This window comes from Lissotriton vulgaris, chromosome 4_1 (assembly GCF_964263255.1).
Source record: "Lissotriton vulgaris chromosome 4_1, aLisVul1.2, whole genome shotgun sequence".
NCBI classification, from domain to species: domain Eukaryota; kingdom Metazoa; phylum Chordata; class Amphibia; order Caudata; family Salamandridae; genus Lissotriton; species Lissotriton vulgaris.
Window position 1 is genome coordinate 1,700,923,115 of NC_141691.1, and position 12,531 is coordinate 1,700,935,645.

Consider the following 12,531-nt stretch of genomic DNA (forward strand, 5'->3'; position numbering starts at 1 on the left):
CCGAGAAAATGTCTCAGGCTCTGTGGTCCCCAGGGTAATGTTTTCTTGCAGATAACAACATGACACACATAATATCTATTATCTGTCTTTATTGCAGACAAGGACCAACAAAGCCAGAGGTCTTGTCAATTCCACGAGTTGGAAAACGATCAAATCGGAGACTTCAGAGAAACAACAGTTTGTCACCGAACAGCCCTCAGTTTAACATCGCCAGCCCAGGTACTTTGTTAGTTTCATTTCATGTTATGTTTGTAGTGATGGGGACTGTTAGATAAAGAGTGCACAGTTCTGCTTCACAATCGAAGGGGGGCTGGTATCATTGTATTTATTTTTTAATTAAGAGATATCGGGACAGATTGAATAAATTGGCTGAGCAGTTTTATTTTCGTAGTCACTACTAAATTGCATGTCAGTGCTCTGTCGCCCTGTTACATTTAATAACTTGTGTTTAATATACTTCACTACAAGTATCAATTTACATTTACATTAGGCCGTATACTGCTGTTTATAAGCGTTGTGAATAATAAGTGTTACTATTACTTATTTTAAGTTCAAGAAAATTTTATTCGGCAATAACAAGAGAAAAACAAGGTGTCAAAACAGAGTACATTGGAATATCAAAGTTGAAGACTATAGTAAATAAAACAAGCATACAGTTGTAAATAGCATCAAGAGGTAAATCTGGGCAATGGAATAAAAAGAAAAGAACAGGAAAAAGCATTTAAAACAATAATCATATTAAGCATGAAAATATTCGAAGGAAAAATACAGGTGATACAATGAAGAAAAATGGAATGCAATGAGCATTTGAGGAGGCTTAGGGACTTCTTGTTGCGAAGGTAGTGGACGAGATAAACTATTAGCACAGGCATCTAAGTAAAGCGTGACGTTACTATTACTTATAATAATCATCTGTTGTGTTATAAATCTCCTAGAGATGTAGAGGCTAAGATAGCCATGAAGGGTATCAAACACGTGTACCATATGCTTCGTCAGATGTCACCAGCGAGCGTATCATTCACTGAGCCATCTAGTTGGCTATCTTTTTGAGGGAGTGCGATTTTGCTTTGCCTGTTTAGGAGGTCAATGTTTTCTTGCATCATCAAGAATCAAAGAGACTCCTTTCTTAAAAAAAGAAACAAAAAATGTTTTAGGTGAATATGCTTGATTTCCCATTTGCTCCAAATGTACACTTTTGGTGAATTCCAGAAGGTGTTTATCCTTAAAAACATTTTTGTGCACCAAAGTATATGGTTCCATGGGCTTTTAGGAACACATATTCCACTTGTTGAAATGTCTACCTACTACTTTGTGCCTGATTATAAGATTACTGGAATTTGGTGCATGGATACCACTGAGACGGAATCTCGGATTCTGATCTCTAATTCTGGCTGGTAGCCCTGCACCAACTTTTTTTTAAAACAAAAGGGAAATAACCACCCAGGCCCAAGAATACTGGACCCTTTACTGTGTGTTAATCCTGGATTCTAGAAACAAATCTGCTGACATTTTCTGTCTTCTCGGAACATGTTAGAGAGAGGGCTGCGAGCAGCCAAAGGTGATCAGAGGGTCAGGGCAGTCAAGAGGAGTTCAGTCAAGGCTATTATGTCTGCTTCTCTGTCATGTGTTCCGTGATGTGTTCTGTGTGTTGAGAGGGGGATGCAGAGAGCCCTGGGCCGTTTTATTGGCCTGGGGTTCTCCATCTGGGAGAGGAGCCCACCCAGGTATTGGCCTAGGGCTGCACTCCAATGGGGAGAACGAGGAGAGGGAGGATGCAGGACCTAGATGGGCTTAGGTGGAGTGTTGTATGCTCTTCCTATAGGGCAGCAGAGGTTGGGAGGGAGCTGGGATGTGCTTTTGTCCTCAGCCTCTGCACATATCCGTGCATCAGTTTCACCTACTGCACATGTGGAGTAGAAGGATTCTGTAAAAAGAGCTTTAGTGAAGCGGTAGACAGGCATAGGAGTGTTTCAGGGATCCATATTGAAAGAGAAGCAGATGAGTGCCGCGGGGCTGGAGAGTCCATTTCACAAGCTTCTATAAGTTATATATAAGCTTTTATAACTCCTGTTGCTCTCCCAGTGTGGATGGAAGGAGGCAAGAGGAATGATATTGTATTGTATTGTAATTGCATTTATATAGCGCTTACTACCCCTGACGAGGCGTTGAAGCGCTTTTTCGGCGGGTAGCACGCTACTCTGGGACCCATAGAGGATTAGTGTTGAATTAGTATAGTGAAACATGCAAGTACATTTTGAGTGGTGGATAGGTTAGTCAGTTATTTGGATTTGGAATGATAGCAGAAGGATAGAGGACAAAGGTTTGTATTTATTTATCGCTTGTTGACGCACGCTATTCAGGAAGCCTATAAAGGATTAGTGGGAATTAATATAGTGAAATATGAGGTAATTTCAGTGATGGATATTAGTCTGTTACTTGGAGTGAGAAGGATAGCGGAGGGATAAAAGGGGAAGAAAGATTTGCATTCATATAGCACTTGTTACCCCTGATGGGTATTGAAGCGCTTTTCTGGCGAGTAGCACACCACTCCGGAACCCATAAAGGATTAGTGTTGAAAATTAGTATAGTATAAATGTGAAGTCATTTGAGTAGTAGATATGTTATTCAGTTATTTGGGCAGTATATTAGTATAGTTGAATATGGAATATGGAATTTGAGAAGTGAACATGTTAGTCTGTTAATGTTGATTGAAAAGGATATTGGAGGGATAAAAGAGTGAAGGATTTTTTTTTCGGTCTTAGCAGTAGGAAGAGGCTTTTGGATGAGTAAAAAGGAGTTTTGGAGGGAAGGAGTCAGAGGGGAGAGTTAAGAAAAGGTTTGTTTTAGGGGATCGGTGTAGTAAAAAGAGATGTCAGATGATGCAAGGAGGGGTAGAGCAGGAGAGAGTCTAGAAAGAGTTATTTTGGCGATCATAGTAGTGGTATGGGGTTTTGGATAAATGAGAGAGTGAATGTAGAGGATATATTGATAGATGTATAGGATGAGAGATAGGGTAGTGCATTAGAAGGAGTAGTAGAAAGAAGTTTGAGATGAGTCAGAAGGTTGGGCTAGAAGATATATTGAACGAAGTATAGGCTGAGAAATAGGCTAGTTCATTGGAAATGATAAATTAGAAGAAAGTGATAAATATATAGATCCATAAGTACATTGAAAGTATATAGATACATAAAGGAAGGAAGTATATTTAGATTAAATATATTGATAGAGGCACAGGGTGAGAAATAGGGTAGTGCATTGGATATGCTTTTTCTGGAGAAAAGTAACAGACACACCGATCCAAGTACATGGAAGGTACATAGGTGCACAATGGAAGTATGTACATGTAGACCAAAGATGATTTTTATTTATTGATGAATATTATTATTATTAATATTATTTTATTTTTTATTTTCTCTTAACACCATAATTATTTTACATGTTTTATAAAGTAATACATAAAGATAGGTACATATCTATAGTGAAAACAAATGCTTATATACAGAGGGATATGCTATACATTTCTGTTTCCGTATGGTGCTTATGTGGGGAAGAGCCAGATCTTGAGTAGTTTTCTGAAGATAAGGTGGTTGTCGGAGGATCTTATGTTGGGGGGTAAAGAGTTCCATAGTTTGGCTGCTTGAACAGAGAAGGATGTGCCACCCATGTTTTTTTTCTTGTATGGTGGGATTTTGAGGCGAGATGCTCCTTTAGAGTGGAGGTTCCTTTGTTGAATGTGTTTGGTGATTTTATTCCTGATGAAGAGTGGTCCCATTCCATGTATTGGTTTGAGGGTAATACAAAGCAGCTTGAACGTGGATCTTCTGGCAACCTGTAACCAATGCAGGGCTTTCAAGGCAGGGCAGATGTGGTCTCGTGGTTTGATATGCAAGAGTAGTCTGGCAGCCGAGTTCTGAATCCGTTGTAGTCTTTTTATGGTCGTTAAAGGTGATCCGTGGTAGAGGCTATTGGCGTAATCGAGTTTGGATAGAACAAGGGAGATGGTAGCTTGGACCTTGTGTGGAAATCCCAAATGAGGGAAAATTAGACGCAGCATTTTTATAGTAGCAAAGCTTGATCTTGCTAGTTTATCCACTTGGACATTCATCGTCAGCTGGAGTCCATGGTCAGTCCGAGGTTTCTCACTTCCTTCGATAATTTAGGCAGTGATCCCAGTTCATCATGCCATGCGGCAAGCGGGTTGTAATTTTTCCAATCACCACACGTGAGTATTTCAGTTTCTGAAGCATTCAATTTCAGATGGCTCCAAGTCATCCACTGATCCACGGCTCTGAGACAGCTGAAAATTGGTGATTTTCCAATGTCTTTGGGGCATTCCAGTTGAAGGAGTATTTGCGTGTAATCTGCATAGTTGTAGCACGTGAGGTGAAATTTATTGATCAGTACCAGTAAAGACTTTATGTAGATGTTGAAAAGCATGGGCGAGATGATAGAACCTTGAGGGACCCCTGCTTTTGTGGAGTACGGTTTGGACGAGAAAGGTGGGGTGTGGGTGACATTAGTTCTGTTTCGAAGGTAGGACGCAATCCAGTCTAGAGCAGTTCCCTCTATGCCGGCTTCATAAATTCTTTGTTTCAGAGTGTCATGGTCAACCGTGTCAAAGGCAGTTGAGAGGTCCAAGAGGAGTAGCGCAGCAACCCCGTTGCAGTCAACTGTATTCTTTAGGTCATCCCAGATAGCAAGGAGGGCAGATTCAGTGCCTCTTCCTGGACGGAATCCTGTTTGGAAATCTGAAAGTATGTCATTCTCTTCAATGAATTGTGACATCTGGGCGAAGGCTGCTCTTTCTATCAGTTTGCCCAGGAAAGGTCCATTTGTAATGGGTCAGTAGTTGTCAGGGTTCAGCGGGTCCAAGTTTGTTTTCTTCAGTAAAGGGCGTGTGTATGACTTTTTGAGTTCTTCTGGAAATATTCCAGTAGTTAAGTAATGGTTGATGATTCTTCTTACTGGAATGGCAGCAGAGGTTGTTAAAAGAATTGTCTTGAAAGTTTGTGGCAGACAGGGGTCAAAAGGGCTGCCGGCAGGCCTGCTTGCTTTGACCAGGTCCATAAATTCCTAGTGTGGCCTTTAATAGTAGTTATAGTCCACAAAGAGAGCATTCTGATTGGCTGACCAGCTCTGTATTTGGAATACAGAATTCCTGAAAAGATGCACACACTTAAATGAATATGCTGGAAGAAAAAGTTCAGGGAAAGAATGCACCCATTCATTCAGGAATAGTGACTAACACACGGAACTGTCCAATATTGCGGTGGCTTGTCTATGGTGAAAAGTGGCTATTTTACTACACCTGATCTGGGAGCAGTACTTCTGTGAAAACAAATGACAAACTGTGTGGAAAGTTTCACATCAGGTATTTTTGACCAACAATACACTGTTGCACCAGAAGTCAACTGCTGCTTAATAATTATCTCTCTGCTAGCGAGAGGGATTGTCCATGTAGAAATGAAGGTGCCTTCATTATTATTTTATTTTGAATCAAACAATGAAGTTGGTCATCTCTTGCTGAAGGTGGTTGGTGTATGAAAATGTAAACTTGCTTTGTCCAGGAAGAGATATTTGATATACGTCTGAAATTCATGGTCCCTTATAATATTATGGGCCATAATTGACTAAGTTGAATGGCAAACTGATTATGGTAATAACATTGATTTATTGACAAGCTGAAGATGTATGTAAACTGCACATTTCTGGCAGTGAAGAGTTCAGTACTCCCATGTGTAGGTTAAAGCCCATTATTGCTTGAGAGTGTCCATGTTTTGCCAGACAGGGCACAAGCTATTCATCAGGTCCTATAAGCAGGTTTGACAATTATGCATTTTTACTAGTTAAATATAGTTTAATCATAGGAATGTGAGCATTTACTAAATCTTAGACTGGGAGAAGACTGGAAGAAGGGACGAGTGAAAGATACGGTTAGGAAAATCCATAGAAAATAATTCACTAATCATAGAATTGTGCAGGATTACTGAGCCATCCATTGAAAAGGAAAGCACTAACCTCATTCCAATGGCTGGGTAAATCTCTTTAAAAAAATGTAATTATCAAACCATTGATCCTTTAGCAAAGCAGTTACTTAGACTTCTAAATAATTTAATTTCTCAACATCAATCTAAAAGTCCTAAAATGCCTACATTTTACTTTTTTTACTTTATGCCTGATAAAATAAAGGTATGGAATGTATTTAGTATATAGGATTAAAGTAGTACGAAATGTATGTTTTAAGGATAAATCAGGTCACTAAGAAGTACTGTGACCATATTAAAGGAATGGTTTAACAGGCCGTGTGACTTTATAATGTCAGTACTCCAAGGTCTCTTGCAATACCATTTTATTATACTCTCGAAGGTAGTTTACTCCTTATTCTGGATGATATTCATTTACGCCAAGGGGTTACATGTTTTGTTTGACAACTTTAACCAGCCTTTATCATTTAGAGAGCAGAGCTTCACATTCTGTGGGGAGGCCCACTTTGGGGCACTCTACCAAGACACTAACACTTGGCCAGACGGAGTCCTGTTAGCGCACACAAGCACCCCGGACTCGGCCCTGGAATTTACTCTAGGGGAGGTGGAGTCTGCTCTGGAGCACTTAACGTTGGGGAAGGCGCCGGGGCTGGATAAGTTACCGGGGGATCTCTTCAGGCACCATCCGGACATCTGGGGTCCGTACCTCCTTATTCTATTCTATGCCATTCTAGGAGGTATGGCGATCCCCGGCTCCTGGCTGGGAGCAGAGATTGTACCTATTTACAAGAAGGGGTCTCCTCTGCTCCCGGCCAACTATAGGCCGATTAGCATAATAGATGTACCCCAAAAGCTCTTTGCGCGCCTCATTCTTAACCATCTGCTGGATTGGGTAGAGGATAATGACATCATGAGCCCCCTCCAGGCTGGCTTCAGAAAGAATACGTCCACCATGGACCAGATCTTCCGCCTCCTCCTCCTCTACTGGAAGACGGTGACATTGGAGGGGGGAAGGCTGTACATGGTCTTCGTGGATCTGAGGTCAGCCTTCGATCTAGTCCCTCGAAGGAAATTATGGGAGGTTTTGGAAAAGCTAGGAGTCCCCTCTCAACTACTCAGCACTATAATCAGGTTGCATGAGAACAACTATGCACAAGTGAGGTGTGGGAGGAATGGTTAGCTCTCGTCCAGGTTTCCGGTCCACCGAGGAGTCAGACAGGGCTGTGTCCTGGCACCGACCCTATTCTGTCTTTTCATTAACAGCGTTATACTGCATCTAGATAACGTTACGGACAATGATGCCCCACTCCTGGCAGGCAGGAGGGTCCCGGCAATAATGTTTGCTGACGATACCCTCCTGCTTTCCAAATCACCCATGGGGATTCAGAGGATCTTGAACAGTTTTGGTCTCTTCTGCTGCCAACATGGGCTGGAGGTGAACACAGAAAAGACCAAGTTCATGATCTTCAATCCTCCCATTAAAACCAGACCCAACCCTACCTTGGGATCAGTTACCCTTGAGAGGGTGTCGACCTTTATATACTTGGGGGTAACACTCCAGGAAAACCTCTCATGGGACCACCAGATAGCCATATCCAGGGTAAAACTGTCCCAGCTATCGGGTGCAATTCTGAAGGTGGCAAACAAATCCACCTTCAAGCCCCTAAGCCCGGCCCTCGAAACTTATAGGTCTCAAGCCAAGGCAGCATCCATGTATGGCAGTGAGTTATGGGGCCAGAAAGCAGGGAAAGTCTTGGCAGGAGTGGAAAATAGCTTTTTAAGACGCCTACTTGGTCTCCCGCAAGGCACACCACTTCAGCCCTTAAGATTAGACTTGGGCCTTCCCTCCATTGCTGAAGATCTTGTGTCTAAACCTGTGAAGTTTTGGCACCGGCTTTGGTCCACTGATGAACTGCACCACTACAGACAGGACCTTATTCACGTAATGAGCTTGAATGGTAACAATAAAATTCCCTGGCTTGCCTTCATCAAAAATGAATTGCTCAGTTTGAACTTGCCAGACCTTTGGGAGGATCCAGCCCAAGGCTGCCTAAGGATTACCCGTAAAACCCTGGCCCAGATCTATAAGAACAAAAACCTGTCTCTCATGGAAAATGCTCACACTAGTGGTACCCTCTCGGCACGCTTTATGGAATCCAAAAATTCTTATCTCTTTTCACCCTTTATGGATTTTATCTTCCCTGTCCTGGCGAGGAAATTGTTTGTGCACACTTCCCACCAAAACATTTACTTGCAAATGGTCCACAGGGGGTGACAAACTGTGCCCATGCTGCAACGCCCATGAGGAAGATGACCTGCATATAATGTTTGTATGCCATGCCTACCACAGACCCAGGAAACACTGGATAGCCCCGCTCTGCCGGAACCTGGGGTTCAGGAAGTACTTACAGGCATACAGGGTCATGAAGACCAGCACTCTGGGCCACATTGTGTTTGCCGTATCTAAATTCTTAATGGCAGCATGGTTAATTAGAAAGAAAATGTCTCACTGAATTGATACTGCCCTGTAACCTCTATTCCTCGCTGGGCCACTAGAGACCGTTTTTACATGTATTTAACTTTGTATTTTAAATGTATGTATTGTATATTATTGCATCTTTTATGGCCTATATGGCCGAAATAAAGAATTTTTGGATTGGATTGGATATTCATTTACGCCAAGGGGTTACATGTTTTGTTTGACAACTTTAACCAGCCTTTATCATTTAGAGAGCAGAGCTTCACATTCTGTGTCTTGCTGGCCATGACAATAATGAAAAATGTAAAACGCCCAAAATCCTGAATGAGGGGGCCTTCTTAAAAGACTGGACAGGTTATATCTGTCTCACGTGACATGAAGATACTTTGCATCTTAACGCTTTTATTTTCTATATGTTATCACCTTACATGTATATACAAATAAAAACAAAGTAAATATTTTGAGGAGCTCACCCATCGTAGCTACAGAGAAGACCACAAGTATGCTGACAGACCCAATCGTTCAGTGGGTTTTACAGTCATGCACTATGGGAGAGGGAAGTGAAATTGATGGTGTGCAACTCTTTCCTGCGTTCTGATCCGTGTGTTGGCTGCGTTGTCATGCCAGCTTGGGAAGAGCAGCAGTTGAGTTTCATGTTGCAGGACCACTCCCTCTGCATTTGTTCCCTTCCTTGTCTGGGCCATCCTTTTATAAGGTAGGCTAGAAGAAGGGGACTGGTGGCTTGTTCAGAGTGCTCTCTGCTACTCTCAGGTCCTCCTTGATTTACATTCCGAGTCCAATCTGAGCCGCTGTGTCACCTGGGCCGGCAGAAAGAGAGAGGCGCATACGAAAATTTGTCATCTTATGTAAGCCAAGCTGGAGATGACTTTGGGGCTGACCGTGTGATATCACTACTCATTTTTAATACATTATTAGAGGTAGGTAGTGAAATCAAACAAATACTTTATTCGGTTTCAAGCATATAAACTATAAAAAGTAATAAGAACCATTAGACATCGATAAAACACAATTTAATCAAAAATAGATCACATAAAAAGACCTCATTAAGAACATCCCAAACTGCATATAATACACAATAAAGTGTATAAAAAAACAAATCAAATTATAACATCAGTCTAAAAATCATCAAGTTCTACAATTTGACTGCACTACTTAAAAAAACAAGCTACATGATAACAGATTCTGATGTCCAGGAGCAACGGCAGGCACAGCAAAGCAGACCTAGCTTGCCTAAAATTCCGATTTGTCCGTATTGGATTTTAAAATCTTTTGCTCCTGCAAGAATAAAAAGAACATACAAAAACAAAGTGCATAGTATCTTGAATGGATATACCATCACAAAGACAGGGAACACTGTCTGCACATTATCCTACCCCTTTGGTACTCTTAACAGATGGTGTACTAGATTGAACATTAAACCGGTTAGCAACAAACAATGGGTATTTGATGTTCCCAAAACTTAGATATGTTTTCAGAGATAGAGTGGTTTGAACCAAAACATAAGATCTAACAGAAGGCATGGACAAAGTGCTATATTCTCTTTCATCCTTTCTTAACGCCAAGAAGGATTTCTTGACCCAAACCACGTCTCCTTTGACAATGTATTCTGGGTTTTAAGACAGATCAGGACCAGGGCAGGACTGGCTACCGGGCGTTTTGGTGCTGGGGGCTGATTTCATTGATCGGAACCTGCGTGTGCTTAAAGCCATTCGTTTTGCTTTGTTTATTTAGAAGCACATGCTGGCCCCCATCAACGAAATCAGCTCCCACCGCAGTGAAATCAGACCTCCCTTGGCCTGGTAAATCTTAAGCATTACACCAATGCACCTGTGTCCTCATCTTGAAGCAAAATCAAAAACCGAGGCAATGCTTCTCTCAAAGGCATGACTTCTAACGCTAACTAAAGAGGGCACCAATTAATAGAGAAATCAAAAAGAACCCTGACTTGGGGGAGCGTCATCACTTTGCTGAACTTATTGCTTGAATACAGGGGGATCTGCTGTATTTTGGCCCAATTACCATAATATTAGATTTGAGGAAATTGGTGTTGAGGTCAAGGCTACCTGTGAAATCCACAAAGCTGTCCAGGAGCCTTTAGACAAGTTCATCAGCATAAGGTAATACAGGCACTACATGCCCACTCGCCGAAGGTAGATCCTCTACTAAAACCTTGTCCAGATTATTAACATATAACATAAATAAAAAGGAAACTAGAATGCAGCCCTGTCTGACACCTCTTTTCCGAACAAACTTTGTCGTACACCCCCCTTAGGTCCATAATGAACAGAAGCAGTGAGATACAATTGTAAGTCAAGTAAGGTAGCAATGATGGGTTTATCGATCCCCATGCCTAGCGTAATATTCCAAAGTGTGGCCGTATTTACCACATCAAAGGCTGAACTCAAATCCATGAACCCCAAATGAAGTGAGAAAGTTATTAACTATTGAATTGGCATTGTTGAATGCCGAATCTTCAATAAGGCAGGCCGGCCTATTTAGCAGTTTATGCGGACCCTCTTGGGGGTAAGGTGACTATTACTTGCCCCGATGTATAGTTTTTCTTACCTCTAATATTCCCGATTATACCAGATAACCTTATTCTTTATTCCACTGTGACCACAGCTTTAAATCCCTTATATATGTACCTCTTTAATATTAATGGCCACACAGTACCTGGTGTATTTGGCCTTTAATTGATTGTATTGTGTTGTATTGTGGTATACTTGTATAGCGCAAACCTGTCACCACCAAGGGCATCCTGGCGCTTTGAACGATGAACCAGCAAATTCAGCGACTTAACCTGTCCTGGGGAAAAGGTAGGTTTTTAACGCCTTTCTGAAGGCAAAGAAATCCTCAAGACTCCTTAGGGATATCGGCAGGGAGTTCCAGAGTTTGGCCGCCGCTACTCTGAACGATCGGCCACCCATCCTCACTCTCTGGAAACGCGGTACTACAAGTAGCCTGGATGAAGAGGAGCATAAAGCTCGGGATGGAAGGTACCAGGCAAACATTTTCCGCAAGGGGACCGGACCAGGCCATGGATAGCCCTGAACACAATGCACGTTGCTTTGTAGCGAACGCGTAGATGGACCGGCAGCCAATGGAGTTCCTGTAGCGCTGCCGTAGCTGAGCTGTGGTAGGGGCGAGAGAGGGCAAGCTTGGCAGCCATATTTTGCACTCTTTGGAGCTTGCCCAGTAGTGTTACCGGGGCCTCCAGAAGTAGTGCGTTACAATAGTCGAGTCGACTTAGGATGGTGCTCCACACTACTTCGGGTCTGGCTTGCTCAGGGAGGAGGGGCAAAACTTTGCGCAGCATGCGGATCAGCATCATGCACGTTGAGGTGGTCTTATTTACGTGCAGATCTAGCTGTAAGTTGGGCCCAAAAATGACACCCAAATTGCGCGCCGATTGTGCAGCTGACACCGTCTCTGAGAATGACGAGGGCCAGAAGTCGTCTGGGAGATCTCGGGGAACTCGGTCGTTGGAACAATACAGGACCTCTGTCTTAGTTCCATTAAACTGCAACGAGTTCAGTCTGAGCCATTCCGTTGTAGCCTGCATGCACCGGTGAAAGGTATCCAATGAGACTGCATCCTGTCCCTCCAGTGAAAAGACCAGCTGAGTATCGTCCGCATAATTAAATGCGGAGATCCCAAATGATTTAATAAGCTGGACTAGAGGGCGGAGGTAAATATTAAAGAGTATAGGGCTGATGGCTGAGCCCTGGGGTACTCCTTGTCCTACTCTCCGCTCCTCTGAACTGAAGGGAGGGAGCGATACCCGTTGCTGACGGTTGTCCAGATAGGAAATCAGCCAGTCCCTGGCCTTATCTTTGACCCCGCACACTTCCAACCTCCTGATCAAGGTAGGATGGCTGACCGTGTCGAACGCGGCCGACATGTCGAGCAGCACCAGGAAGGCTGCCCGACCACTGTCGACTCGCGCCCGCAGATTGTCTAGCACGGTCACTAACGCGGATTCCGTCCCATGAGCTGGGCGAAAACCAAATTGCGTCTCATCCAACCAGGTGTTCCCTTCTAAGAAGC

General features: G+C 42.8%; 1 protein-coding gene across 1 annotated transcript in view; it reads left to right on the forward strand.

Annotated features, from left to right (window-relative positions):
* Positions 1-12,531, forward strand: part of NECAB1 (N-terminal EF-hand calcium binding protein 1) — a 1,444,409-nt gene that overhangs the window by 1,081,803 nt on the left and 350,075 nt on the right. Inside the window, exon 7 of the mRNA XM_086967008.1 lies at positions 98-219. Within this exon, the coding sequence (XP_086823134.1) occupies positions 98-219 (122 nt within the window). The remainder of the gene's footprint in view (positions 1-97; positions 220-12,531) is intronic.